Source organism: Zeus faber (assembly GCF_960531495.2).
Source record: "Zeus faber genome assembly, chromosome: 8".
NCBI classification, from domain to species: Eukaryota; Metazoa; Chordata; class Actinopteri; order Zeiformes; family Zeidae; genus Zeus; species Zeus faber.
In genome coordinates, this window is record NC_137195.1 from 9,008,460 (window position 1) to 9,036,336 (window position 27,877).

Here is a 27,877-nt window from a genome sequence, read left to right on the forward strand (position 1 = left end):
CGTCCCGCCCGACGTGACAGTCCCAACGTGCGAAACAAGCGTAACCCCACCGCAATAAATCCCAACGTCAAAGTCCCGCCCTGAGGTTTGAAACCGCCCATTTGAACTCCAACAACAGAGCGAGCCACGCAGCAGCCCCCCTGCCCACGTCACGCACCGACGACACGGGACAAGCAAACAAAAGATGTGCACGTGAACGACTGCAAAACAAACAGCCCTTTGGTCGCCGAGTGCGGCCTATCACCACAAAACAATTTGTTTGGGAAGTAGCACCACCCAGCAACATTAATAGGAGAGCGTGCTCATATGTGCAGGCGGACGATATAGGCACAAAATCGGAAGCACATTCTCCTCTATTTAGAATACATTACCGCTAATGACCTGGCTTCAAACACGTGAAACAAATCTAGCAGTCTAACACTCCTTGGACCGGAAACTCGTGCCTGTCGACAAGTTTACCTTCCTCAAATGTTTAAAAGTTACTGCGTTCGCACCTACCGGACACCCGCCGAACGCCCCGGTCCTACGTCGAAACACTGCCCCGGGATTCACAAATCACTCCTACGCACCATTTACGTAGCGGCGCGACACCGTACGTTACGCAGCGTAACTGTTTTTTTGGGGGTTTTTTTTACGTAAAGTGCTCATCGATCTCCGCCTGTGATAGCGAGCGCCCTGTCAACAGCCCGTCAACCCGGGCGCACTTCACATCTCACGCCTTGTCTTTCAATGGCCTCGCCCTGTCGACGTCCTCCGATGCCCGAGGTGAGGTGGCCCGCGCGGCGGTTACGTGCGTGAAAGTGGGGCGTCCGTGTTTGTGTAGCTGGTATGCTAGCTGCACCAGGCTGCTCGGTGGACGGGCAGCTCTCCACAGGCCCGTGCGCCCAGGTAGATCACGTTCCCCCCCCCGGTGTGTTTTTAAACCTGAGCGCCCGTCGCACCGATCGCCCGCACGGTCATCTGGCGTATTTGGGTCTCGGCGGCGTGGCGGACTTGACGGTACACGTACCGCAGGTCTCCACGGGTCACAATCCGGATTCACTGTTGTGTAAACGAATGTGTTCCATTACTGTGCATGACGTCATTCAGCAGAAGCTTTAGTCCAAAGTGACTTAGAACTGACAAGAAGTACATTTGTCAGAGTCTCCAACCAACTGTATGTCCCAGTCACAGCTAAACACTCCTGAAACAAGCAGTGATAGTAGTTTGTTTTGTTATTTTATGATCCCAACCTTTATAGTTCTACTTGTCATTTATTTGTTTATTTTGTATTCTTATTTGAATGTGTTGTTGTTGTTGTTGTTATTAGTAGTAGTAGTAGTATTGTTATTATCTGGTCTCTATGCTGTTAATGTTGTTGTTTGACCTGCAGCCTGTAGTCCCAGTAAATGCCATCTGAGCTCTGGGCCCAGGAACTGTCACCTCAGACCACTGCCCACTGTAGGATTTGGTGAGATCATGTCTGCTGTTAACATCACCAGGGACATCCTGCACAGACAGATCAGAGTGAGTAACATGACAACGCAAGTGTTTAGATTCTCAGTCTGCTGACGTGTATTGAAATGCGTAGCGAATTGCATGACTGCACGGATCCCAGATGAAAGGATCCTTTAACTGTCTTCCCTGTCGTGCCGCATTGTTTTGGCCATTTCAATGCTGAAAAAGTCTTAAGTCTTGTTACTAATCTACTTGGGCAGAAATCAATTCAGGTCTTCTAGCCAGTGAGATTAAAAAAAATAATAAGAAAAATATGATCAAGCCTAATAATGCCCAAACTAAACATTTTATTGAAGAGAATGATGGAGCCTTTGATTCATGTCTTCAGGATAAGAGAGCGTTGGGCTTCCAAAGGTTCTATCATGTGACGGACCCCTTCATCAAGAGACTGGGACTGGAAGCTGAGCTTCAGGTGAAACATTTGTTAATGGGTCAGGGAGACAATTAGAGATTATTTCCAACTCTGTATTAGTACATTTCTTTCCCTTGGTTGATGTTTATTTTATTTTCAGGGCCACACTGGATGTGTGAATTGCCTGGAATGGAACGAAAGAGGAGAGTAAGTTCAAAATAAAGAAGCTTACTAAAATATATTGTTCAATTATATGAGATTCTTGCGCTAAGAGATTCCAGGGATTGTGCTTTTGAATGCATTACACAAAAGAAATCTAGATATTTATTTCTGCAGTGTACGTGAATAAATGATTAGCGATTTTAAAGATTGTCCGCATGAATATTTTTTATCTCACATATTACCCTAATGTATTTATACTGGTGTGCGATATATAAGATCTGCAACAGTGTTTTACGACTCACTTTCACCATTCTGTTTCCCAGTCTCCTGGCCTCGGGCTCAGATGATCAACACGCCATCATCTGGGACCCATTCAAACACAAGAAGCTCATCACTATGCATACGGGCCATGCAGCGAACATCTTCTCTGTGAAGGTGAGAATGTGGAATCACAATCTTTGAATACTGAATACGGAATAAAAGTCATTTTGATACTCATGTCACTGTCATCTATTTGTCTGCACGTGCAGTTTCTTCCTCACTCAGGGGACCGAATCTTGGTAACCGGCGCGGCGGACACAAAGGTCCATGTGCATGATGTGACGGCGAAGGAAACCATCCACATGTTTTCTGACCACACCAATAGAGTCAAACGCATTGCGACGGCCCCCATGTGGCCAAATACCTTTTGGAGTGCTGCAGAGGATGGCATCATCAGGTTTTAATAACAATATCCAAAATACAGGGTTCTCATCCAGTCGTGTGCATGTGCGTGCGCGTGCGCGTGCGTGTGCGTGTGTGTGTGTGCGCACACAATGAGACTAAGGTTATATTTTTATATCCTTGAATTCTTAATTTGGTAATGCCAGAATGACCCCTGAAAATGTATTTGTGTTTTAGATTATGTAAAAGCTCTCTATGCTATCTGGAATACTTGACCTTTGTTTATTCCCTCTAGGCAGTACGACCTGAGGGAGAGCAGTAAACGCTCTGAGGTGCTGATCGATCTGACAGAGTTCTGTGGCCATCTTGTGGAGGCCAAGTGTCTCGCCGTCAATCCACAAGATAACAACTACCTGGCTGTGGGAGCCAACGGGCCCTTTGTACGCCTGTATGACATCAGGATGATCCACAACTACAGGTTAGTTGGGATCTCTCTGAAGTTACAATAAAATACATATGGTTATTCAGACGGTTACACAGTTGAAATACAAACTAAAGCACAAATGGGTTTCATGACGGGACATGTTTTTTCGTCACAAATTGAATTTGTATCCGATGTAGGAAGTCCATGAGTCAGGACACTGCTGCAGTGCACACGTTCTGCGACAGACAGAAGCCCATCCCCGATGGAGCCGGACAGTATTACGTAGCAGGTGTGTATAACTGTGTTGCATCTCAAGTGATGAAACGTTTACGCTCGGAGCAGCCGTGTGGCGGACACAGATCCTGTAGAAAAATCAAAGTTATCTCTCCTGTTTTGTCCCTACTACTCCAGGACATTTACCTGTGAAGCTCCCAGACTATAACCGCCTCAGGGTTCTGGTGGCCACGTACGTTACCTTCAGTCCCGACGGCACCGAGCTGCTAGTGAACATGGGCGGCGAACAGGTAATGCTTATTATTTTAGCAACAGTCAAAGAGTTCACATTTTAAGATAAATCTGATTCAGCCTTTAATGCTAATTGTCTATGTTTTTGCATGTGTTTGCAGGTTTACCTATTTGACTTGACGTTCAAACAGAGGCCATACACTTTTCTTCTTCCAAAAAAGTGCCAATCATCACCCGGTAAACACTGTGCCATCCACACCAGACAACACTTCTTGCATTACACACATAGATGCACCAGTGCTCTTATTTTTGTGCCCTGTGTTGACATCCTAACTTTGATCAGATGTGCAGAATGGGAAGACAGCCAATGGAGTATCAAATGGAATGCACTTGCCGGCCAGTCACTTCAGATTAGCCGAAAGCATGATCTGTTCTAGGTAAATCCTCAGTCTTGTCCTCTGAAAAAAACCTGCTTAGTTTAGTTTCACAACCTTGAAGTGGGAAGTTACAAAACAAAAAAAAAACACACACACAAACACAAATGGCTGTAATTTTACAGGGTGGGTAAAAATGTTGTTTTTTTTTTGTTGGGTTTTTTTCGGTCTGAATAATCTCCTGTATGTTAAAGTACGTCACAAGCGTGACATAAATGGAAAATAGGAAGGAAGGAAAATAAATGTATAATAAATAATAGTAAATGATAGATATCAACCACCATGATGAGGATGGAGAAAAAAGTGCCAGTACATTGTACCACTCTTATCTTGCCTTAAAATGACTTTAAAGTCAGTTAACATCTGTCTTCCTTTGTGTTTAGTTCCGCTGAGCTCCCTTCACATTTGGAAAGGATAAAGCAACAGGCGAACGACGCATTTGCCCGGCAGCAGTGGACCCACGCCATCCAGCTGTACAGTTTAGGGATCCATCAGGCCAGCCACAATGCCATGCTCTATGGAAACCGAGCCGCGGCCTACATGAAGCGGAAGTGGTAGGAGCCCCCCGCGCTCTCAGCACCCCAGGGGGCCGCCTGGCCGTCTCCTGCTTATCATGTCAATCACCATGGCTTTGTGCATTCCACAGGGACGGCGACCATTACGATGCCCTCAGGGACTGTTTGAAGGCCCTAACCCTAAACCCCGCCCACCTGAAGGCTCATTTCAGGCTCGCACGCTGCCTGTTTGAGCTCAGGTATGTGGCGGAGGCGCTGGAGTGCTTGGACGACTTCAAAGGAAAGTTCCCAGAACAGGCCCATAGTGGTGCCTGCGACGCTTTGGAGAAAGACATCAAGGCGGCGCTCTTCTCCAAGGCTGAGTCAGGTTGGGAATTGGACGTTTTTAATTGGTTGTGCGTGCGTGCGTGCATACCTTTATGATGAACGCTTCTGTGTTTTCCCGTCCCAGGAGACGATAAGAAGTCCAACACCTCCATCCGCTTCCACTCATTCAGCCGTAAAGAGTCTATTCCAGAGGATGAAGTCGTATTGAGGGACCGCAGCTTTGACTATAAACATCGTTACTGTGGTCACTGCAACACCACCACTGACATCAAAGAGGCCAACTTTTTTGGAAGGTCAGTGCATTTCAGTGCAGGTTTTCTGAGCCACCACTAGGTGGCAGTCAGGGGACACTGGGAGTTACTGCGACGCTGAGCTTACACACAATGCGTACAAGATCAAAACGGGATGTACAATTTTACGCATGGGCAAAAAAAAAGAATACATTTCCCTCCTCCTGCATTGCTCTTACCTTTACAGTAAAGGCCAGTACATAGTGAGCGGCTCCGATGATGGCTCCTTCTTCATTTGGGAGAAAGAGACAACCAATCTGGTGAGGATCCTGCAGGGCGACGAGTCTATAGTCAATTGTTTGCAGCCCCACCCAAGCTACTGCTTCCTGGCCACCAGCGGCATTGACCCTGTGGTCCGGCTATGGAACCCCAGACCAGAGGTAAACAAAATATATTATTTTGTCTCTACTGAAACGGTTTGTATTTGGCTTTTGAAAACAACACACATAATGCTAGTATTTATGTATTAAGTGAATACAAATTATGGTTGTAACTTACTTCACCATGAGGAAAGCAGTTTAGTTGTATATGTATAGTTATATGTTATATTTCTGCATTAACAAGCTATTAAAGAAGTGTATTGGGTACTTGCCACAGAATACATGCCAGTGTTTTATTGTTTTTGTCCATCGCGTGGTTAAATGTGGCAAGTAGATGCACCAAAACCATCCTCACCGCCCTTGGTATTCAATAAGACACGAGTAAGAATGTGACAGCTTTTTGATACATCCTTAACCCTTGGGCAGTATAGTATAATGCATACAAGTACCAAATTTGGCCAAAAAAGCTGATGATAAATAACTCAATTAAATTACTCATCAAGTGGCACCAAGATTAAACACTTCTTTTAACTTGTTACAGCATAGACGGTTTTGGTCTCATTTCTGCTGACACCATTACAGTGCTGTAATCTAGCTTTCCCCTTTGTGGTTCCGTGTCCAGACCGAGACGGAGAACGGGCGCGTGGTGGAGGATATGGAAGGCGCGGCGCAGGCCAACCAGCGACGTATGAATGCCGATCCCCTGGAAGTAATGCTGCTCAACATGGGCTACCGTATCACGGGCCTGCGAGGCGTCGGCCCCGAGGGCTCGGACGATGAGGACAGCTCAGAGGGACAAGTACAATGTCGGCCGAGCTAAATAACTCCCTCAAACATTCTATAGAACGCTGAGTAGGCGGCAAAGCGTGTGTGTGTGTGTGTGTGTGTGTGTGTGTGTGTGTGTGTGTGTGTGTGTGTGTGTGTGTGTGTGTGTGTGTGTGTGTGTGTGTGTGTGTGTGTGTGTGTGTGTGTGCGCGCGCGCATATGTTCGCATAGGGGGGAAAGCATCATAGTTTTGTTGTTTTTCAACGTTCATTTTCCCCCTCTCAGCTGAAAGAGACATTGATTGATCGATTGTGTGAATGTCAAACCACATCTCTGCACTATGCACCACCCTCCCCCATCCTGAGAGAGGATCGGCGGAGACCACTTTAGGGAGAGGGATTCATGGAGGGCTGAGGAGATCCCCCACCCCCCGCCCCCCTCGAGAGACCTCAGTCGCTCCCTCCAGCCACGTGCGGTCAGGCGGCACCGTTGACTAAGAGGAGAGCACACTTCAGCACCACGCCCACATCTCTCTTTTCGGAGAGGGAGTCACCGAGCGCAGGCCCGCGCCCCTTTACCGGGTTTGCGTTTGGAGGGAAGCACTGCATAGAAGATTTAAAAAAAAAAAAAAAGAAAAAAAGAAGTCCACAGTAAGGCGACCTATTGTCAGGTCGTATCGTGGCCCCACAGCCCCCCGTGTCCTCCGTGGAGGATCATCTCACAGAACACAGAACACATTCAGAAAGAGTTCACTTCCAAGTAATTGACTCTGCATTCGATTTAAAGATTTTTTCACCTTCGCTTATTGGCATAAATTTTTGTGTTGGACATTGTAAGTGTTGCTCAAATGACCTGTACGCTAATGAGGTGGAACACTGCCTCTTTTTTTTTTTTTTTTTTTAACTTGTCTAACAAGTAACCTTTCCTGTCCAAAGTTTTCTTTCTCTGTAATTTGGTGGCCAAGGAATAATGCAAAAAGGTATGTCGCTCTGTTTTCCCATAACATTCATTTGCCACTCAGAATCTTTTTTTTTTTTTTAGCTAAGAGGGAATATATCCAAAATGTGTTATTGACTTATTTTCAGCAACACTACTCCATTAGTTGGGGAGAAATGGTCAAGTATGGTTTGCATTCATTATTATTATTTTTTTAATGAACAATAAACAGCCCACTTACCTTCAAATGTCACTGGAGACTAAAAACGTGAGACCGATTGCAGGGCCTGCAAAGAAGCTCGAACCTCAATCTCGCACAGACATGTTTTGGGGCATATATGTTTGGTGTTTTGGGAAAAGTGGTGAACTAAAAATGTGTAGAAAACTACTACATATTTTCAGCTTTCCTATAAAGTGGATATAAACCGAAGTAATTTGGGGATTGAACCATGGGCTTTTCCCTCCTTATAGTTGTATGGCACTAGTCCTCTGCTACAGTAAGATATTGAAGTGCTGCTTCTATTGGGCTTCTGACCATAGGTTTTGGCATCTGAACATGGATCCATTCCGTTGCCAAACAGCAACTTAGAGGCAACTTACTGCTCTTTGCAAATGAGAGGATTGTGTGCAGACTCGGTCTTCGACGCTTCCATGTTCTCGTTTGTTCAAGTCATTTGAAATACTTGCTGTATTTTCCTTTGAGGGGTGTGTAAAGTTCTTTGCTGCAAACAAATAAATGAAGACTATTGTGGAACAGGCTGTTGTACAAGCACCAAGTCTGATTCGCTAATATATTGGTGAGCTGGTGGATTGGTGAACCGCTGAGTTTAAAAGCTCATGTTTCAATAACTGAGTTGGCCCAGATGCATTCCCACCCCAGGCTAGAGGGACTCTGGGGAACATAACTTCCAATTTATCAGCGTCTTCCCGGCTTTGGTTTTGCTGACCATTTAGATTGTGCATGCGCCATGTATCACCAGCCTGTAAGGAGTTGTAGTTTCATCAAATGGCCCACATTCACTAATGAGATGACCCCAGCGTGAAGAGTAACGGCCTTGCAGCGATCACATGCACATGGCCGAAAGAGGGGCCCTGTGTGTTCCTTCTCTGGGGTTTTCTGTCACCAAATCCAAAGTGATGTGCGATCCTTTGGCTCATGAACGGGCTTGACGGCGTGCTTCCACAAGAAGTGCTTCATCCAGCCGCACAGGTCGCTGCTTGCAGATCACACCACAATCTGTCAAGCGGGCGGCCCCGCCCCCTAGGTGTTTAATGCTGCATTCCAGTGAAGTCGGAACTCGGAAAAATCCCACCTACTGTGAAAGTGCATAGTAATGTATTGGCCATTTAAATCGAAATTCCAAATTCAGAATTTCAGAGACCGAGATAACAATATAATAATCATAATATAGCATAGCGCATGCCGTTCCGGTGAGCGAAGTTCCCTTCGCATCGTTTTTTTTTTTTTTTAATAATTTAACTTAGTGCTGGTGCTTGTTGAATTCGGAACACATTTGGCTCGGGGGGGGGGGGGGGTGGGCGGGAATGGCCGATTTCCGAGCGCCCGTGGTCACGTGATTCCCCGGCGCCGTGACGTCACGGGCCGTCGAAACGCTTAAGTAATGGCCGAGGCGGACGAGGCGGGCGAGGTCGACGTAATGATGAGTTACCGCGGGAGCTTTGAGAAAAACGACCGAATGAAAAGTCGTCACCCTTATTGTATAGTTTGGACGCCCCTCCCCATTGTAACGTAAGTATGTCTGCGCCCTGCCGGCCCTGCTAGCATAGCTTGTGTCGCCCTGCGTGTTTCGTGAACGGTGTTTTTTTTTGTTGCGTCGTTTAAGATGGATTTTCCCGTTCATCGGTCACATGGGAATATGCACCTCCGCAGGGGTCATCAGGGACTTCGCGGGGTCGTACTTCGTTTCGGTGAGTGTAAATCATGTAACGCCCTATTTATTAAAGTGTTGTAATGATCGGGGGTGGACGATGGCGGGTATAATATTGTATGTTGCTGACCTCGCCCCATGCATTTCAAATACCTGCGGTAATTTAAATAACGTCACAGCAAAATTACGCGCCCAAAACGCTCCTTTCAAACAGAGCCTGTTTGGGCCTTATTATCATGAGGAATTGTATCTCATATCTACTTATAATCATTCATCTGTATTAAAAAATGCACCTTCAGGAGGAGGGTACACGAAGTAAGATTAAAAGGCTTTCATTAACATGGCTAAATATTTGGAAGTTGTTTATTAAGCCATGATAATAGAGGCTATGAGATAACGTCATAATAAAGCTTTAATTGAATCATGTTTATCACGTTTTAGACCACACGGCACCTCCGGGACTGTTCGAACCCATCCTCCTCCAACCCTTTAATGTTATTGTCAGTTGTCAGACCAACAGGACTAATGTCTATGGACCGATATTTTGAAGAGGAATGTGACATTCCAGTTAAACCGCTTCCCACTTTCCCCCCCCCCCCCAGGAGGATGACATGGGCTTTGGTCGTCCTACAAAGTAAGTGGGTGGATTATATCTTTGCTTGTTTTTTCAACTGAGATTGCGACATGTTGGTAAATTACGCTGAATTGTCTTGTGCAGGTACTGGAAGCTTGACTCGAGCAAGGTCTGTGGAAACGGTCCTGCAGTCTGGGACAAAGCTGTCCACGATGCGTCTGAGGAGTACAAATGCAGGCCGGTACGATGCCCATGACTCATATATATACACAACATAGTTTTAAATACTTGTAAACTACTTGTATATGAGGAAAGGAGCATCTGCTCCATGACATCATGTGATGTCATTTGTCTTTTTTCAGCACAACCTTCTCTTTGATAACTGCCATTCCCACGTTGCCATGGCCCTCAACCTCATGCGCTACGACAACAGCACGTCCTGGACCATGCTCAACCTCTGTGTACTGTCTTTTGTCCATGGGAGATATGTCAGGTACACTTCATATTTTGGTGTCATTTGTTATTTTACAAATTGTGACGCTCTTCAGTGGTTGTATCTTGCATAAAGAGGCATATGGCTCAGAGAAACACCCTCATTATTCTCTGCTGACCCACATAGAAAAAAGCGCTGTCCTCGCAGTTTGTGCTGCCCCTGCATTCTATACCTGGGGCACTAAGTCTTTAAACAGGGGGTGGGCATGTAATTCATCTCTGACAGAAGCACTCCCATCGGTGCCACCGTTGGAGGTCACCTCTCCACTGGGCCTCCCTCTTCTGGCCGTGGAGTGGGAGAAAGGATGGAAAGGACAGTAGCATGCAGGCTACATCCAGAGAACCGGTGGGGGGCCGGTGGAGGGCCGGTGGACCTCGTGGAGCCTTGAGAATTGTGCTTGTGATGGCCGATGGTAATGATCGTTCTCTCTGTTCCTCAGCTGCGGTGCATTTCTCAAGACCTGGCTTCCCTTCTTCATGCTCTCTGGTGTCATTGTCACCTTCATCCTCACTTTCAACCTACAGTAAGATCCCTCAGGACCCAAACCGGAGTGGAGAATATGGGATGAAACATTGACTTTCTCTTCATTTTATATATTGCCATTGGCTGGAGGATCCCTTTTCATGGGACCCCTTTTTTTCATACAGAAACGGATGCGTCATTGTCTCCAGTGATAAGGACGTTTGGATGTTAGAATGGGCTTAGGGCAGTTGCTTGATGGTCATTTTGAACTCCATTAAAGCAAAGATTTGAGCAGGTCTGCTGGATATTTAACACGTACTGTGACTGGTCCTTGTTACAGATCCCATGAGATCTGTAGCTATAGAAGGAAAATTGATGGACAATATAATGAGTAATATATTTCACTCATGTAAAAACTACTGTCTTATTACATTGGGCATTATCATTAATGTTTTGGGTGGGTGGGGGAGGGGTTGAGTTGTTTTGTTTTTTGTTTCTTTTACTTGTGCAGTTATGTTTATGTATTTTATGTGCTAGCCCAAATCCAGCAGCAGTTACACAGTTTCAAAAACTCCACCGGTAATTGCACAAACATACAATATAACATTGATTTGTTATTAAATCAACATTTTACATTGTTGTCATTTTGATCCCTGTCCATTTATTATTTGTATATGAGTTTTATTTGCCTTTGTCTTATATATATATATATATATTTTTTCTTTTTTTTAATTGTGTGTTTTGCTCATAGAGCTGGTTTCAGATAAATTGTACTCATTGCCTTTTTGTATTTTCACTGCTAGGCTGAGGTGTAGGTCAGAGTCAGACTGTTCCCTGTCCCTTTAAGAGAGCCGCGCACCCACAGTTTCCCCTGACACATTGTGTGTGTGATATAAACCACCATCAGTTTGCTGGAACCTTTTGTTCCCAGTGTGGAGCAGATAACGAAGGATGAAAGCAAAGCCCTCTTCACCTCTGAAGTATGGAAGAGAAGACGCTGTAGCTCTAAAACAAGTTGAGATGGCATAAAGATCTGGACTTATTTATTCTCATGGTGTCAACACTTTCTGCTGCATCCAAACAAAAGAAGAAGTTGATGCTTGTTTATCCGCTACAATTTAAATATGCGCAATTTAGTGGTTTGCGTGTTTTTGGGGTTGCTGCTTTGTGCCCTATACCAGTGTTTGGAGTGTCCTTTTGGCTGTCAATGCTTTTCTACCACAAACACGGTGACATGTGTTTCTAAGGATTTGCTCAAGGTGCCGCTTGGTTTTCCAATATATGCAAGGACTGTTATCATCACAGGGAACAATATTCGCCGGATTGGACCTGTTTCATTCTCAGATGTGAAGAATGTCACCAACATCATTCTAAGCAACAATAGGTGAGGATATCGCTATTGCTTATTATCATGATTGACTCACCAGTATATTTGTTTGCTTCTCATTAAAAATAATATTAAAATACTGTCTCAAGCTTTCCTGGTCTCCGAAGTAATTGTCATGAATTGTGTTAAAATGAAAAGTGGATATGCAGTGCATATGTTTACCTTTACTTCATGCAAAAATGATAACATATTCATTGTGTAAAGACAAGTGATACAGTGTTTAGTCATTTCACCAGGGTCAGAGAGGTGGCCTCCCACACCTTCACTGCCCTGTCCAATCTGCGCACTCTAGATCTCAGCGGAAACCAGCTAGTGTCGATTCATCCAGAGGCATTCAACATCCTGGGCAGCCCCCTTCAGGTGCTCAACCTCAGCCGCTCTCTCCACAACTCCACCTCCCTGACGGACCTCACCACTGCCCTGCGCTGGGGGGGCCTCGGGGGCTTACTCCACCTGGACCTTTCCGGAAACCGCCTCGTGCTGCTGCCACCGGGGACGTTCACCCACCTCCCAAGCCTGCAAACCCTCCTCCTCCCCAACAACTCTCTGGTGTCGGTCTACAACGGCACCTTCTCTGGCATGAACCACCTGGAGGTGTTGGACCTGAGCCACAATACTTTCAGGAGACTCAAAGCCGAAGCACTGGAGGAGCTGGGGAGTCTGGGAAAGACCCGCATCCTGCTGGGTCACAATCCTTACGACTGCTCTTGTGAAATCCATGATTTTGTGGCCTGGATGAACAGCTCTTGGGCCAAAGTGGCAGATGCAGGGAGTGTACGGTGCGCTTTCCCAAAAGCCCTGTACGACACACTGCTCCGAGGGCTTGGGCTCCAGGCTGTGGGCTGTAATACGCACCCCCTGCCAGATGTGACTGACCTCTCCCTCCAGACCTCCTACGTCTTCCTAGGGCTGGTGCTCGGCTTTGTGGGCGTGGTCTTTCTATTTGTTCTTTATCTCAATCGTAAAGGCATGAAAAAGTGGATGACCGACATGAGAGATGCTTGTCGAGATGTGCTGGAAGGATACCACTATCGCTATGAGATAGATTCAGACCCTCGTCCCAGGCACGTTTCGGCAGAGACGGGGGTCGGGGGGCAACAACGGGGACACATGGGTTCCGCCCCGTCAACTCAGTTGCATCCTGAGACCTGTGTTGTTAAGATGCCAATAGATACACAGCTCAGACAGGTCACTACCTCTCCCCTCAACTTATGAAATCTCTCTAAAATTAAAATAAATTTACAAACATGAGATAGATGTGAATGGATTGTATGCATCTAAAGTTTTGTGTGATTTCATTTGTTGTGTTTCAGAGCTGCCCAGCTCTTGGTTAACATCATTTTAAGTTATGGATCTTATCTTATAAGTGCCTAGTTTTTAAGGCACTACAGCCTTCTATCCATCCTGAGGTAGGCCACTTATTTGTGTATAAATTGTTTGTTGCCTGTAAGTATACAGTATTTATAATGTTGATAAAGAGGCACACCACATTTCTTTATTTTACATTGGATCCTGAATTTTTATATTTTGTCAATGTTTGTCATCTTTATATACTCCATAAAAGTAACATAATGAAATATGACATTGATGCTTACTTGGCATGAATAATGCATGTTGGACTAATGTAGTTTTATTTGATAAAAAAAACCTGTTAGTTTTCAGTATATAAAACAATATAAATTTCTAGTAAACATGTTTAGAAAAGAACACCTTTGTCATGCAGTGTGTGTAATCGACAATGTAATAAAATATGCTTTAATTACTTCATATGATATGGAACAATGAAAATGGCTTTTGCTCCACCCCATGCCATCATTTTGATGGTATATAATAAAGAAAATATTGATATATTTCGTTTTCTTTGCATCGTTTTTAATCTTATCTTTTTAAGCGTATCTTTCTATGTATTAATTCTGATTATCATGACTGATTTGGCTGCACAGCAAATAACATACTATTCCCATTTTAATTGAGAGGTTGATTAAGTGTTTCCATTAAGGGGAAATAGGGCAGCATGAATGATAATGTTGTGAGCAACACACCTGCCGGTTCTGCAGGTGCGTACCTGCTGTGTGTCTCCATGATAAATGAGAAATTCCCACTTGTTTTTCCCAAGGCACAGTGCAGTATGTTTCTATGAACATTTACATTATTCCTCATGGTTCTGAATTATTACTGCACCGGGATGCCACTAACACACAGCACTCTGGAGTCCACTCCACGCATCACTTCTCTCTGTGTTTTAATACAACAATACATAGAGAAATGTCAGATGACCCCCCCACAACTTAATAAAACTTCATTATCGCCTTTGAGAGGCGGGATGAGACAATTTTTATGATTTATTTTTAATACCATTGCATTTTTTTATTTCCTATTTTCATTTTTTGATATAATATTTATTTCGAGAAATACAATATTTTAAAAGTTTTAATACAAAGCAATTATCTCCTGTATATGGGACCATTTTAGTCTATTCTTATTATTTTCTTATTCTTAATGCTGTTATTGTTATTTATTTTTCTTCTTTTTTGAAATTTTATGTCAATTTTTTTAACAATACAATGATACAAATAATCAAAAATAGTTTGATTTAAAAAGATACACAAGCGAAGATAAAATTGGGTAAATAAAGGACAAACAGTAAACAGTAAACAAAAGGAGAAATAAGTAAATAAAAACATGCCAGGCGTAAACCTAAATTAATAGAAAGCAACGTAACCCTAACCTTAACCCCTAACTCTAACCCTAACCCCCTAACCCTCACCATCACCCTAACCCTAACCCTAACCCCTAACCCTAACCCTAACCTAACCCCTAACCCTAACCCTAACCCCAAATGCTAACCCTAATCCCATACCTAACCCTTACCCCTAACCCCTACCCTCACCCTAACCCCTAACCCTAACCCTAACCCAAACCCAAACCCTAGCCCCTAACCCTAACCCCTAACCCTCACCCTAACCCTAACCCTAACCCCTAACACTAACCCCGAAGCCCAACCCCTAACCCCTACACTCACCCTAAGCATAACCCCTAACCCAACCCCCTAACCCCTAACCCTAACCCCCAAACCCTAACCTAACCCCCTAACACCTAACCCTAACCCTGACCCTAACCATAACCCCCAAACCCTTCTTATTATTTTCTTATTCTTAATGCTGTTGTTGTTATTTATTTTTCTTCTTTTTTTTAATTTTATGTCAATTTTTTTGAACAATACAATGATACAAATAATCAATAATAGTTTGATTTAAAAAGATACACAAGCGAAGATAAAATTGGGTAAATAAAGGACAAACAGTAAACAGTAAACAAAAAGAGATAAATAAGTAAATAAAAACATGCCAGGTGTAAACCTAAATGAATAGAAAGCAACGTAACCCTAACCTTAACCCCTAACCCTAACCCATAACCCCCTAACCCCCACCCTCACCCTAACCCTAACCCCTAACCCTAACCCTAACCCTAACCCTAACTCCTAACCCTAACCCAAACCCAAACCCAAACCCGCACCCTCACCCTTACCCGAACCCCTTACCCAAACCCTCACTCCTAACCCCTAACCCTAACCTAACCCCCTTACCCTAACCCTAACCCCCTAACCCTAACCCCAAACCCTAACCCTAAACCCAAACCATAACCCTAACCCTAACCCTACCCTCACCCCTAACCTTAACTCTAACCCTAACCCTAGCCCTAGCCCCTAACCCTAACCCCTAACCCTCACCCTAACCCTAACCCTAACCCCTAACACTAACCACGAAGCCCAACCCCTCACCCCTACCCTCACCCTAAGCCTAACCCCTAACCCAACCCCCTAACCCCTTACCCCCTAACCCTAACTCTAACCCTAACCCGAAGCCTAACCCTGACCCCTAACCCCTCACCCTAACCCTTAACCCTAATCCCTGAACCCTAACCCATAACCTAACCTTAACCCCTAACCCAAACCCAAACCCTAACCCCTAACCCTAATCCTATACCTAACCCTTACCCCTACCCTCATCCCTAACCCTAACTCTAACCCTAACCCTAGCCCTAGCCCCTAACCCTCACCCTAACCCCTAACACTAACCCCGAACCCCAACCCCTCACCCCTATCCTCACCCTAAGCCTAACCCCTAACCCAACCCCCTAACCCTAACCTAACCCTCTAACTCTAACTCTAACCCTAACCCTGACCCCTAACCCCTAATCCCCCACCCTAACACTTAACCCTAACCCATAACCTAACCTTAACCCCTAACCTTCACCCTAACCCCTAACCCTAACCCCCTAACCCTAACCATAACCCCCCTAACCCCTAACCCTAACCCCCCTAACCCTAATCCCTAACCCTAACTTAACCCTAACCCACTAACCCTAACACCCCTAACCCTAAAACATTCAATTGGGACAACACTTTCATAGCTTTAATAGATAATATTTTCAGTCATTGTCAGTTTATACAGTATATTCTTTCAGTTTCTTCCGCGAAAACACGAAAGCGTTTCCGGCTGCGTGACGTCACGCCCCACTTGTGGGCGGGGTCTCGCGGAGTTGGCCGCGGCCGCCGTAGGTGAGCACCAGACACCGGGGGCTGAGGGGGCGAGGACACGGGCGGGCGGCGCAGTCAGAGTGGACGACGCCGCGTACCACCGACCGGGCCCCGCTGGAAAGCGCCGACGTGAACGGCTAAGCTCCTCGGTGCTTTCAATCCATGCCACTGGAAGCTCCACCGGGAGGGACACGTCTCCTGCACTTTCTGAAGAAGCGCGAGTGTGGGAAGTTTTTTGTTGTTGTAGGTTTTTTTGTTGTTGTTGTTTGTAAGTTTAAACTTTGGGATTTCCGTGCTTTCCAGACCTTCCTCTCCTATGCGGTAAGTTTACCTTTTCCAAACAAAAAGAAACCAACATGTGTGCGTTGCAGACCGACTTCCTTCAGTGTGTCCTCTAGATGTAGGCCACACAACAGTGTCTGAGGCCATCCCAGTTCCATGGAACGCCATTTGAGTCAATACGAAACAAGTAAATAACTAATGACTAATAAATAAATAGATATGTACATGGGATATATTAATGTCTGTGAAATAAATCCCGAAATAAATAAACGGGGTATTACATATACACATGTAAAATGTGTAAATAAATGAGTAAATATGGTTCAAATAAAGTTTTTTTTTTTATTGATTCAAAAAGGATGTTTTTTAAAAGACTGTTTATTTATTTCACGGGGCTTTTATCTCATAATTCCACATGTATTTATTTAAAGGGACTTTTATTTCATAATTCCACATTTATTTATTTCGGGGCACTTTTACTTCTTAATGCCACATTTCCATCTGTTATATGCAAATGAATGGGGCGGCTCATGAGTGGGCCAATATCTCACAGACTCAAATGGCGTTCCACTCAGCTCAGGTTGTATTTACATGTCTGTTCTAGCTGCTTGTTGATATAGTTTTTTATAGCAGGGTTTCGCGGCTATGAGAAGTGAAACGTCGGCGTTTTCACTTTGTTCCACTTCATGAGCTTGACGACTTCCATCTATTTATTTTTTCTACCTTGACCGCCCTCTCACATCAGATCTCGGGCACTCTGAGCGATGCCTGGCCACAGCACGGGCGCTCCCCAGGCGTCCCGCCACCACAGGCCCAACAACACCTACGGCACCAGAGCGGACCGCTACCGCCATGAGCGCACCGTGTCCCGTGACAGCACCACCAGCCAAGAGTCATACAAGGACCGCCACCACGGGGAGCACGCACCGGACCACCACCGCCACCACCTCGACCCCTTGCGGCACCCCGCGGAAGCCAAACACGGCCGCAGGGGCCGCGCGCGGAACACCAACGGGCGCGGGTCTGAGACTATAGGCTTCATCCCCGGGTCGGCAGACAGCGCGCCCGCGGGCAGACATGCCTGCGGCTCGTGCGCCTCCATGGGCTGGAGCGGCTGCAAGGCTCTGATCTGTTGCGTGCTCACCTGCGGCTTTTACGGCAGCCGGGAGCCCTGCCTCCCCGTCAACGAGAGCTCCACGGACCACCCCTCCAAGACCAGCGCCGAGTCCTACCCCCCGAACATCATGGCCGTCTCCAACCCAACGTGCGGCATCCCGCTGGAGTCCAGCATGCCGTGCAAACCCTCCAAGCTGCCCACAAGCGACAGCTTCCGCTACCCGGACGTGCGCATCGCCGGCCAGACGGTGGTGTACCCGCACCCGGCCCCCAAACGCACCCACAAGAGCACCAAGGGGAACAGCCAGCGCCCCGTCAGCGACACCAGCTTGTACTCCCGGGACGACCTGGACCTGGACGACCTGAGCGACACGGGCACGGACATTGACTCCCTCATCACCAAGAAGCTGCTGGAGCTCTACGCGCTGCACCAGATCGACCAACTGGCCAAGTGCACCTCGGACTCCTCCTTCTCCCGCAAGACCAACGAGATCAGCGAGCTGATCTACAGCATCGCCCAGGACTACAACCTGGAGAAGCAGGAGGCCGAGTGCAAGCTGGTGCACGGCGTCATCCGCATCAGCATGCGGAAGGGGAAGCGGAACAAGAACTCCCACCCCTCGGTCCAGCGGCCCAACGTCAGGAGCGACGGGACTCTCCCCGACAGCGGCAACGAGACCATGACCAACACCTTCATCAGCAGCGACAGTAAGATCGATCCAAATACCAACACCTGACACGTTGGGATGAGCCCATAATATATTCACATTTAAATAACAGTATATGATGTTTAAAATATAAGATAGCCAGGGTTCCCGGGGTCCCTTCCACATACCAAAGGCTCAGCAGTCGCGCTGTGTTTGTCCGTGGCACTCGCAGCGTGTTGGGCAATGCTGCCGAAGCGGCGTTCCGGCTGCGAGGGGCCTGACATTTTAACACTGCCGCCGTCATGCGGAAACGAAATGGAGATGAAGGGAAAAAGAAACAAAAACACATTCTGTAAACAAAGCTGAACTTTGGCACCGTGACATCGTCGCCAGCCGTAACATAACTGTCAACACCCGGCGCATTTACCGAGGCGGTTTCCTCTAAATGAAAATGACAACGCGCGGACGCGCCATTATGTCGCCGACAGGTTATTGTGCTGAATCGGTTGAGCCCTCTTTAGTCTGTCTGGCCCTCGCGCTCACGCTCCCTTTTTTTCCCCCTCCCCTCACCGCCGCAGTGCCCGAGGTCAAGGTGTCGGAGCTGACATCGTCGGACGAACTGGCGCGGAAGATGAGACACTACAGCGGCAGGAGTAAGTACGCCGTTTACAGGAAAATAATACTGCGACGCCCGCTTTTGTTTCTCGTATTCGCCCGTGAATGCATAAGGCATGGCGGCGAATCCGACCGGCGGGCGCTACGTGCATGTCAGGCTGTATCATATCAATGCTGTATGTAACACCAAGTTGTCCCGGACAATGGGATCTTATCGTGGCTGCAAGCCGCCGGGGGCAAAACGAGCGCTGGGCATGTTCTATTGTACCCCTGTGCAGCTGCAGGCACTTCCTCAGCTCCTCTCGGCTTTCCAGTAAGGCACCGATAAGTCGATGAGACTCCGGGGGTGGAAAACCCCAGGCATTCCTACCTTTTCTCCTGAATAATCCCTTACTCATCCGCCAACTCCTCCTACTCCTCCTCCTCCTCGCATGCCACCTTACACCACCATTGCTCTGCCTAACTTTCCCCTTCGGCTTTGGGTTTTACACTTTGGCTCCGACGAGGCTCGTGGATCAAATCGCAATAAGTATACGCTGCATGCCGCCCGGTGGTTTGTTATTATTATTATTATTATGCATTTAAATGCGCGTCTTGTGTTACGGATTAATCGCCGTGCAGTGGCCTCTCTCCTTGTCGCTCGGCGCTGAGCCCCTGGCAAAGTGGGAGTTATCTTATTACATGGTCTTTTGAAAGCGGCGCTGTTCCGCATCCATTAATGCTCAGCCTGGGAATGTGCCAGGCTCCTAAAATCAACTTTCACAAATGTTTAACGTCTCAGTGCACACACCCTCAAAACCTGTATCGAACCTACCTCTCGATGTTGCTGAAACGGAATCGGATGTCGTTTAAAACTTGGCGAGTTTGCAAGCGTACAAGAGTGCGCAAGCGCAGTTTTTAGCAGCCCTCTTTTAATACACATATATTATATATAAGTGAATATCTCCCTTGTTGTTTTTGTGGGTTTTATCTGCCCATGTTGTGTAAGTAAATTACTGTCTTGCCCTCGCAGCGCTCTCGTCCGGCACGGCCACCGCCTACTCGCCCTATCAGCACGAAACTGAAACGGACTCTTCGGGGGCTCCCCTGCTGCACGTCCTCTGAACCGGACAAACACCGAACCAAAAGGAAGAAGATTCGCACTGGAAAGGGACGTTGCCCACTCTGTGGTCTACCTTCGTTTTCTGCCGCCGTCGTCACTCGCCTCCATCAAGATTCAATGTTACAGAGGGGAAGCGCCTTGTGCCCTTGGTGGACGCCGCCGTAACTTTTGACACTGTTTGGCCTCCGCTCGAAACCCGTGGACCTTGGGTGCGATTTGGAGATGGAGCCGCACCTCCACGCCTGTCCGCCTCTGCAAGCTGTCCGTGGATGGGCCAAAATGTATTTTTTATTTTTATTTTATTTTTTTTTGTATTTTTATGCGTATCCTTAATTTTCATTTAGTATTTTATGCTTGCACAATCTCCACTGTGTAGTGTAAAGACACGTGACGACACTCCACGCAATGTTCCGCACAGACATCCCGAGAGACTTGATCCCAAAGTGTTTTGGGTCATCGGGCCTTGAGTTTTTTTTGACAGACTCGTCTCTGTAGATGGATTTGGTAGCGGATTTTGACTTGAACAGTTCAAAAACTCACTTGTATTTTCGAGCCATATTTGGGATGTTCATGTTACGTTTGGGCTGTTAAAAATATTTGCGGCATTGTGTTATATATATATATATTTTTTATCTTCATTGTTAGTCAAATAAAAATTATATATTCATCTGTGCTTTTTGCATTCCTACATATTTGCTGTAGGTTGTTCACCCCCCCAGTATAACTAATTAATGTAAATTGTCTAGCGCTCATTTTAACTGGTTAAAGTGCCGACGTGAGGAACATACGTACTAAATAGGCCACACAGAGTGACACAAAACTCAGTGCCGTCCTCCTCTATCCTCACTCGCCGTTGCGTTCTTTATTGTCCTGCAGTAGATTTCTTGTGCCACATGAACACGTCGCTGGGTGTTTTGTGCCGTTGTCTTTTGACCCCTAATTTTCCTCGGCCTCGCATCTGTGTTGTTGCTCTCCTCGCTCCCTGTGCTGTGTCATAGAAGCTTTTTCTGCCCTCAGCAAAAGCAGAAACTAGTTTGGCTGGTTCTGACAAAGGAAAGGAAATAAAATCCTGCCGTTTTTCTGTTTTAAAAAAAGAAAATAAAAACTGGGACTGGAAAAAGAAGCTGATTTCAGGGCCTTCTCCCGTAATATCCCTACTTCGGAGAATAACATTTCTTTTAGGTGTTTGATTGAATTTAGGATGGAGGTCATGTGTTAATTACTCTGCTGTTCAGCAGTGCCTTAAGACGGAGTTACCCCCAACCCAAATGTTGTAGGTATTGATGCCAGGTCGCTTGGTTTAATTCATTTAAAAAAAAAAAAAAAAGAATAATCCCATTACAAATGAAGTTATTCAACCTCAATAACCAAAATATGAATCAGTTTTTACCTATAGATTACAAGTAATTCTGCTCTGGAATGTTTGTTTGCTCAGCCCCTTGCCTAGGCAACCCCATTAACCAGGATCAACAGTTTCTATATAATATATATACAGTATTGCAGTATGTTGAAACGGAAATTTAAAATATATGATTTTACCGATCACCGTTGACAATATTATTATGCCCTTAAATATTGTAATATATTCTCCCGATGGATTTTTTTTTTTCCAATAACATCTAAAAAATATTTGAGCGCAGTGGCCATCGAAACAATTGAATTCCTCAGTGTAATTTGTGTATTTATTTGCAATTGTGTATCGCAATCACCATGTGATCTGCCCCCCCCTCCCACCAACACATTCCTGTTTTACCTGAATGGGGTGTCATGTAGTTTCTCACTGTTTCACAACCAGCATACCACAGCTAAGGAAGGATATTTGTTGGATTTCAAAATGTCCAAAACAATTTTAATCTGAATTAGTTCAGCAATAACGAGAATATTGACTATGCATTAAATTTAATTTTGTTCACACTCAACTTTCCATATGAACTGGGTGGTTGGGCTAATATTTCTTAATACTGTATTTGTTCTTTGTTTTTTTCCACTTCCCTTATACACTTGAAGGCACAGAATCGTACAATTATGTGCATTTGCATTGTCCGCCAATAGTTTGCTTCCAATCTACAGTATCTCCTTGCTGCAACTTTGCAGATTGAGCAATTTAACAATTTGGAGTTCAAATTTTCACCACTAGAGGAAGACAAACCGCAACAAAAAAGCACGCACAAAAACAAATCATTGCTCGTGAAATTATAAGGACGTGTCCTATTTTGTGGATCAGTAAAGGCCTATAATTTCCGATACTTTTAATAAAACATGTATAATTGCTTGTCTGAAAAGATAAATCCAGACACAGATAACAGTGGACTGGCCTGTAATGTTTCATTGACACTGTTGGAGGAGAAAAACCGTGAACAGCTGTGATGCCAGATGTGCATTGAGGTGAGTGCTGAAAGGTTACTTGGGTTCAAAGATAAGAATATGATTGGGTTGATTTGGAATGAGATTATACCACGTCTTCCTTTGACTTTCCCAAGGGTATGTTTTTATTGTCCACCACAATCGCAAATTAATAATCCGGTGTCAGATTGAGGTACGGGAATGTGTGGGAAATGCTTTTGAGTCTGTTTTTAAAAAAGGACTTGTTGTAAATATATGCTTCTGGATTCTTTGGTTCTGTACAAAAATATATTTATTTAAAACATTCTGCACAAAAAAAACATAGTTACAATATTCAAGGAAACTTTTTTTTTTTTCCATTTTAAACCAACAGTTGTAAAGCCTGTCCTTGTATTCTAATTGGAAAGTTTTAAGCTTCCTGCCATAGCACATCAAGTGAACCTAACTTAAAGTGACCTCAAAACTAATGTATGTATAACCAATTCATAGTTGTGTGCACACATTAAACAAAATATTATCCATTCAATTTGTCTCTTCTTTTTTTTTTATATATATATATATATATATATATATATATATATATCAAAGGTGCTTCTTCATTCCATGAGGACACAAGTATTGTAAAAAAAAAAAAGAAAAAGCATATGAAGCAAGAGGAAAATACAATCGTCAGCCACCTCTTGGCTCTTCACGAAGTCCACGCACGCCACGTTATCTACCTAACAGCATGTCAACCAGCAGGTCCAGAAGATCAGCCTGGCCTATCAGCGACCGAAAGAACAGCTCGGTGATGAGGCCGGGGGTGATGGTCTGCAGCGTCGAGGCCGTGAGCAGGATGCGAGCAAAGCGTCCCCGGTCCCCTGGGTGGAGGGGCTCCACCACCTCTCTCAGGGCATGGTGCGCTTCCTGCTGCAGGCCTTCAACGAAGAGAGCCGCCTTCAATTCTGGAACGTCTGTTGGAATGAGGAGAGGCAGGATAAGTTACCAAGCTGCATGAAACACGGAGATACCTATTCTAAATGAGCGGGAGGAAAGTGTTACGCATAGTGTTCTGGATGGTAAGGATGTTTTAGGGAACACATCTACAAGGGTTTGGGTTTGCGGGGCGTATTGAAATGAACACCTACCGGGGTTGAATATCATGGTCCCTTTGAGGTACGCGTACTCCTTCGGACTCAAATCCAAACTCCAAAATTTTTTGAGACAGCATTTGAGTTTGCCGACGCCGGCCGAGGTGGGCTGGTCCCTCTCCGTCTCAGGGCTGCCCTGACAGTTCAGCAGGATCTTTTTCAGCATGCTGTCGGCGGGGGTGTCGACGACCTCAAAGTTGACCCCTTCCTGCGCCAGACCTAGGATGAAGAGCGGCGCCCAGCATTTCCGCAGCAGCGCAAACTGGTCATCCAGCGGAAGCTGGTTGAAGGCAGGCAGACTCTTCATGAAATTGACGGTTTTGACCAGCACGGCCGAGGCTTCTTGGCAGATCTTGGACGGCCTTTTCAGGCAAACTGTCCGCCGCACGTCACAGTTGCATCTGTGGGGTATCGAGCTGTAGTTGAGGTTGTTTTGACTCGGTCCACTGTTATCCATTTTGCTGAGGATGTTGTAAAGGATCACGTTTCTCTCACTGTGGTCTGAGCAATGGCATCCGTTATCCATTATTTAATTTTTTTTTTAGCTTTCTGTCGTTAAATCTCGGTCAAATGCTGTGCCTGCTCGCTCAAACTCTTTTGCGAGGCTGTGGGTATCAGTGCTACTACCTGTCACTGTGGCTGTATTTATAAGGCCAACCCACCCAACTTGTTGGACCTTGACTTGTCAACACTCTGGACGTGATAAACAACTACGTACTACCACCCACTGACTGAGCAGGTCCCTGGACACAGATAAGCCTTTAACATTGAAAAGGAACTAATGAAGTAATGCCAGAATATCAGGTGGGCTGGGCCTTATCTTTCATTTGTGTCATTAACCCAGGCCGTACCAAGCTACCAAGGACTGCGGAGTCCCTGTGCACTGCCAGCTCACACCTACCGCCATGGAACAAGGCCAAAGCAGAGAGGGCTTTGACCTACAAGTTAAATCCTTGAAATATGTAGCCTGCCTCTCTCTCTCTCTCTCTCTCTCTCTCTCTCTCTCTCTCTCTATATATATATATATATATATATATATATATATATATATATATGTGTGTGTGTGTGTGTGTGTGATGAATAAAACTCTTGAATCTTGAATCTTGAATCTTGAATGAGATATTGTCTTGTCAAGAAAGAACGATATGATCATTTGTTAGTTGTTCAAATAATATAAAAGAAATTCTAAAAATGACAATTGCTCTTTTCTGTGAGATCCAGAAGTGAAAGACATCAATCACATAAAATGACACAGGTCACCTTTTCCCTGGATGAGATCAAAATATTAAAGAGAGGAATTGTGAATCACTAGATAGATAGACAGACAGACAGACAGACAGACAGACAGACAGACAGACAGAAGGATAGACAGATAGACAGATAGATAAATAGATAGATAGATAGATAGATAGATAGATAGATAGATAGATAGATATTGTATCACAGCATTTACATTGTTTAAAAAGGTAAAAGTTTGCATTCAAGCTTTGTCACATAACATTTGTTATTTATAACAAATGTACAACATTTATAACACAAAAAACAGAAACTCCATCATTCTATGAATTCTAACATTGATTCATTGATACGAGGTTCTTTATAGTACCAATAATTAGGACTCACCTGTTATCTCCATCGTGCCTAGCACCGAGGTTCAGGTTGATAAGGAAATTACTTAATTGTGTCACAAATAAACAACAACAAATCCTTGAGGACACAAATATATATTGCACAGACAGTGGGGAGGGTTAGTGTTTTCGATTCACCTAAAACACACTCTGAGCAAGCAATCCAACACACTGTACCATTCTCTGTGGCAGGTTTTAGGATTTTATGAAGTGAACGGGTGAATCAGGGGATAAAACATGAAGCAGCAAGCGGCTGAGTCAAGGTCAGTCCACGAGGTGAATGACCGCAATAAAGAGATTATATCTGCCAGACACAATTGGCACCAGCAGCGGTCGCCCCGATGATTGTTTTATGTCTAGTGTCTCCGCGCTCTTCTTCTTTTTTTTTTTTTTTTTTTTTAACAATCTGTCCAGTGAGAATTTGTGAACTGAGCATTCCTAACAGAACTTCAGAGCCGAAATGATCTTAAGAGATGACCTCGTCTTAGTCCGACACAGGTGTAATGACAGATGTAGTGTGTAGTGGTATATATGGATGTAGTGGTATATGTGGATGTAGTGGTGTATATATATATAGTGCACGATCCACCATCAGAATCGGCCTTCCCCGACTGTGACCTGTGATAGAACCGGCAGCAATTCGGCTGTAGTAACTCATGAGGCATGCTGACAGTCGTAAATGCCCGATAAGGGCGATGTTTATAGAGGTTAGGCGCAGGCAGAGACGGGCACAGAGGACACTCTGACTCTATCAACATCGTCACCTACATAGTACTTTTTTATCCCCCTTTATTACATAAAATGGAGCAAACGCCAAATCCAGCGGTCGCTGTAGTGAAACAAACAACTGAATCAAACAACTTTCTTCAGAATAGCTCTAGGCTTCTTTTGACTCAGTGCCGGAGCACACACAGACATGGACGCTGCCATCCTGCAAGATCATAGCTGGCGTTAGCTCGCCAATACATTTCACATGATTTATTATAATTCAGACAACTTAAATACACCACAGTGTTTGCATTTGTATAACAATAACAAAATATATTAAGCTTGGGGGAAAGCCGCAGGGGAAATCCAACATTGTGAGCTGGAGACCATCCTAGCCTTGTAATTTGGTGCATTATATTTGTAGCTTCGTGCTCTCCTAACGTATAGGTAAGAGTAGGACGGAGCACCGTAGAGGGAAATAAAACCAAGCATGTAGTCCAACATTCCTTCCATTATCGTCCCCTTCTTTATAAATTCATTTTGTTCTGCCCTAGATTTTCACACGAGCTTAAATGTTGATTTTGACTAGCCCCGGCCTCCCGTCCATGTGAGTGGCGGACGTTGCGTCCGGGGCATGACAACCGGCCTTGACCCCAAACCCCCAGCTAGAGTTCAGCTGCACGGGTGCCGTCTCACAAGGTCATTAACCCAGAAGTGACAGAGCGCTCTTGTGAAAGCGCGTGAAGGCAAAGTTGGGGGAGTCCGCAGTGAACCCACGGGCGAGTCGTTCGCCTATTGCTCAAGCCTTCCCGGGTGACCTCCCGGCCTGAGAAGGTCGTAAGGTTAAGGTCATCGGGAAAGGAATCCGTGGTCTTACCGTATCTTCTTTTTCCTCTTTTGCAAATATAATCTGTCTGTGTGTGGATTTCCTTTGTGAGAAGGCGAAAAATAAGATCGTACTATGAAGTTTTCTACCTTTTCTATGTTTTTGCGACTCTTTTGATTTGTAGAATGAAGCGCTCCAAAGCAGATACAATACAATGAGGAGTGTTTAACGATTACGAAATGTGCGATGTAATGGATCAGGAACAAAACCTAGTTAAACTTACTTTTACTATTAAAATACTGCAATAAAAGCTGAGTTGAAGGCCAAGGCTGATGTGTCTAGGCTGATGTACTTTAAATGGCCAGATGCAGCTTTCTCGTGGTAATAAATTGTGCTGAAAAGGTTTCTCTTCCATGAAATCGGCTTGTGTTTATCATTGACGGAATTCATTTATTGCGCTCAAAGTTTTGAACGAGGAGTGGGATATGTGTGTTATATGATTTTGGCGAACAACGAACAAAATAAAACGAATACCAAGAACATTAAATTATATCTAATGTGATTAACACAGCATGCTTTACCGACTGTAGAAGTCAACGATAATAATTTATTTGTGGAATAAACCAATTCAGCAAAAAGATTTAAAACTCTAATATTGATTTTATATCCAAGCCGAGAAAGCCAAGAAATATCCACATTTTCCATCTTATGACACGATTTAATTGGCCTTATTAGATTCTTGTCAAACATGAAATAAATCGAATTATTCAAATAAACAATTAAATAAATAAATAAATAAATAAAGACTTGTTAAAAAAACACATTTAGTTGCAGACGAAGATTATAACGCTTAAAAAACAAAACAGGCTGTAAAGACTATTAAGTTTGTCACTTCTTTATTGTCTCCTTCAAGCCTGCACAGTTTATGTTCATTTATTTTTTGTTTGTTTGGAATTGTAACGCTGTTATCGTTCAGTCTTTATGT

The 27,877-nt window shown here is 44.8% G+C and overlaps 5 protein-coding genes across 5 annotated transcripts; 4 read left to right on the forward strand and 1 right to left on the reverse strand.

Moving 5' to 3' along the window:
* The first annotated feature begins 645 nt into the window (after positions 1 to 645).
* Positions 646 to 7,852, forward strand: wdtc1 (WD and tetratricopeptide repeats 1). The gene is made up of 16 exons (XM_080005041.1): positions 646 to 765; positions 1,373 to 1,506; positions 1,826 to 1,909; positions 2,010 to 2,056; positions 2,335 to 2,446; positions 2,542 to 2,729; positions 2,970 to 3,152; positions 3,296 to 3,387; positions 3,510 to 3,622; positions 3,725 to 3,800; positions 3,907 to 4,000; positions 4,381 to 4,551; positions 4,644 to 4,879; positions 4,964 to 5,132; positions 5,317 to 5,509; positions 6,072 to 7,852. Exons 2-16 carry the CDS (start codon positions 1,459 to 1,461, stop codon positions 6,267 to 6,269), a joined length of 2,004 nt encoding a protein of 667 aa, XP_079861167.1. The 5' UTR covers positions 646 to 765; positions 1,373 to 1,458; the 3' UTR covers positions 6,270 to 7,852.
* Positions 7,853 to 8,770: 918 nt separating this feature from the next.
* On the forward strand, positions 8,771 to 11,000 carry LOC307233674 (transmembrane protein 222-like). The gene is made up of 6 exons (XM_080005055.1): positions 8,771 to 8,900; positions 8,995 to 9,079; positions 9,642 to 9,673; positions 9,758 to 9,854; positions 9,976 to 10,106; positions 10,546 to 11,000. The coding sequence occupies exons 1-6, from the start codon at positions 8,773 to 8,775 to the stop codon at positions 10,631 to 10,633; spliced, it is 561 nt and encodes a 186-aa protein (XP_079861181.1). The 5' UTR covers positions 8,771 to 8,772; the 3' UTR covers positions 10,634 to 11,000.
* Positions 11,001 to 11,519: 519 nt separating this feature from the next.
* On the forward strand, positions 11,520 to 13,170 carry LOC307234207 (trophoblast glycoprotein-like; the record flags this gene model as incomplete). The annotated part of the gene is made up of 2 exons (XM_080005813.1): positions 11,520 to 11,567; positions 12,160 to 13,170. 2 exons carry the CDS (start codon positions 11,520 to 11,522, stop codon positions 13,168 to 13,170), a joined length of 1,059 nt encoding a protein of 352 aa, XP_079861939.1.
* Positions 13,171 to 16,554: 3,384 nt separating this feature from the next.
* On the forward strand, positions 16,555 to 20,836 carry kdf1a (keratinocyte differentiation factor 1a). Its single transcript, XM_080005047.1, has 4 exons — positions 16,555 to 16,816; positions 17,523 to 18,601; positions 19,119 to 19,193; positions 20,168 to 20,836. Exons 2-4 carry the CDS (start codon positions 17,542 to 17,544, stop codon positions 20,257 to 20,259), a joined length of 1,227 nt encoding a protein of 408 aa, XP_079861173.1. The 5' UTR covers positions 16,555 to 16,816; positions 17,523 to 17,541; the 3' UTR covers positions 20,260 to 20,836.
* Positions 20,837 to 23,311: 2,475 nt separating this feature from the next.
* Positions 23,312 to 24,256, reverse strand: nr0b2a (nuclear receptor subfamily 0, group B, member 2a; the record flags this gene model as incomplete). Its single annotated transcript, XM_080005052.1, has 2 exons — positions 23,312 to 23,553; positions 23,728 to 24,256. The coding sequence occupies 2 exons, from the start codon at positions 24,254 to 24,256 to the stop codon at positions 23,312 to 23,314; spliced, it is 771 nt and encodes a 256-aa protein (XP_079861178.1).
* Between the last annotated feature and the right edge of the window lie 3,621 nt (positions 24,257 to 27,877).

What these genes read in the sequence shown, in the direction of transcription:
- wdtc1 (XM_080005041.1), top strand. Translation starts at nt 1,459, where the DNA reads ATGTCTGCTGTTAACATCACCAGGGACATCCTGCACAGACAGATCAGA. An exon ending in CGGACAGTATTACGTAGCAG is followed by an intron (nt 3,388 to 3,509) that starts GTGTGTATAACT and finishes CTACTACTCCAG; the next exon opens with GACATTTACCTGTGAAGCTC. An exon ending in TGAACATGGGCGGCGAACAG is followed by an intron (nt 3,623 to 3,724) that starts GTAATGCTTATT and finishes ATGTGTTTGCAG; the next exon opens with GTTTACCTATTTGACTTGAC.
- LOC307233674 (XM_080005055.1), top strand. Translation starts at nt 8,773, where the DNA reads ATGGCCGAGGCGGACGAGGCGGGCGAGGTCGACGTAATGATGAGTTAC. An exon ending in CGGGGTCGTACTTCGTTTCG is followed by an intron (nt 9,080 to 9,641) that starts GTGAGTGTAAAT and finishes CCCCCCCCCCAG; the next exon opens with GAGGATGACATGGGCTTTGG. An exon ending in GTCCATGGGAGATATGTCAG is followed by an intron (nt 10,107 to 10,545) that starts GTACACTTCATA and finishes TCTGTTCCTCAG; the next exon opens with CTGCGGTGCATTTCTCAAGA.
- kdf1a (XM_080005047.1), top strand. Translation starts at nt 17,542, where the DNA reads ATGCCTGGCCACAGCACGGGCGCTCCCCAGGCGTCCCGCCACCACAGG. An exon ending in CACCTTCATCAGCAGCGACA is followed by an intron (nt 18,602 to 19,118) that starts GTAAGATCGATC and finishes TCACCGCCGCAG; the next exon opens with TGCCCGAGGTCAAGGTGTCG. An exon ending in GAGACACTACAGCGGCAGGA is followed by an intron (nt 19,194 to 20,167) that starts GTAAGTACGCCG and finishes TTGCCCTCGCAG; the next exon opens with CGCTCTCGTCCGGCACGGCC.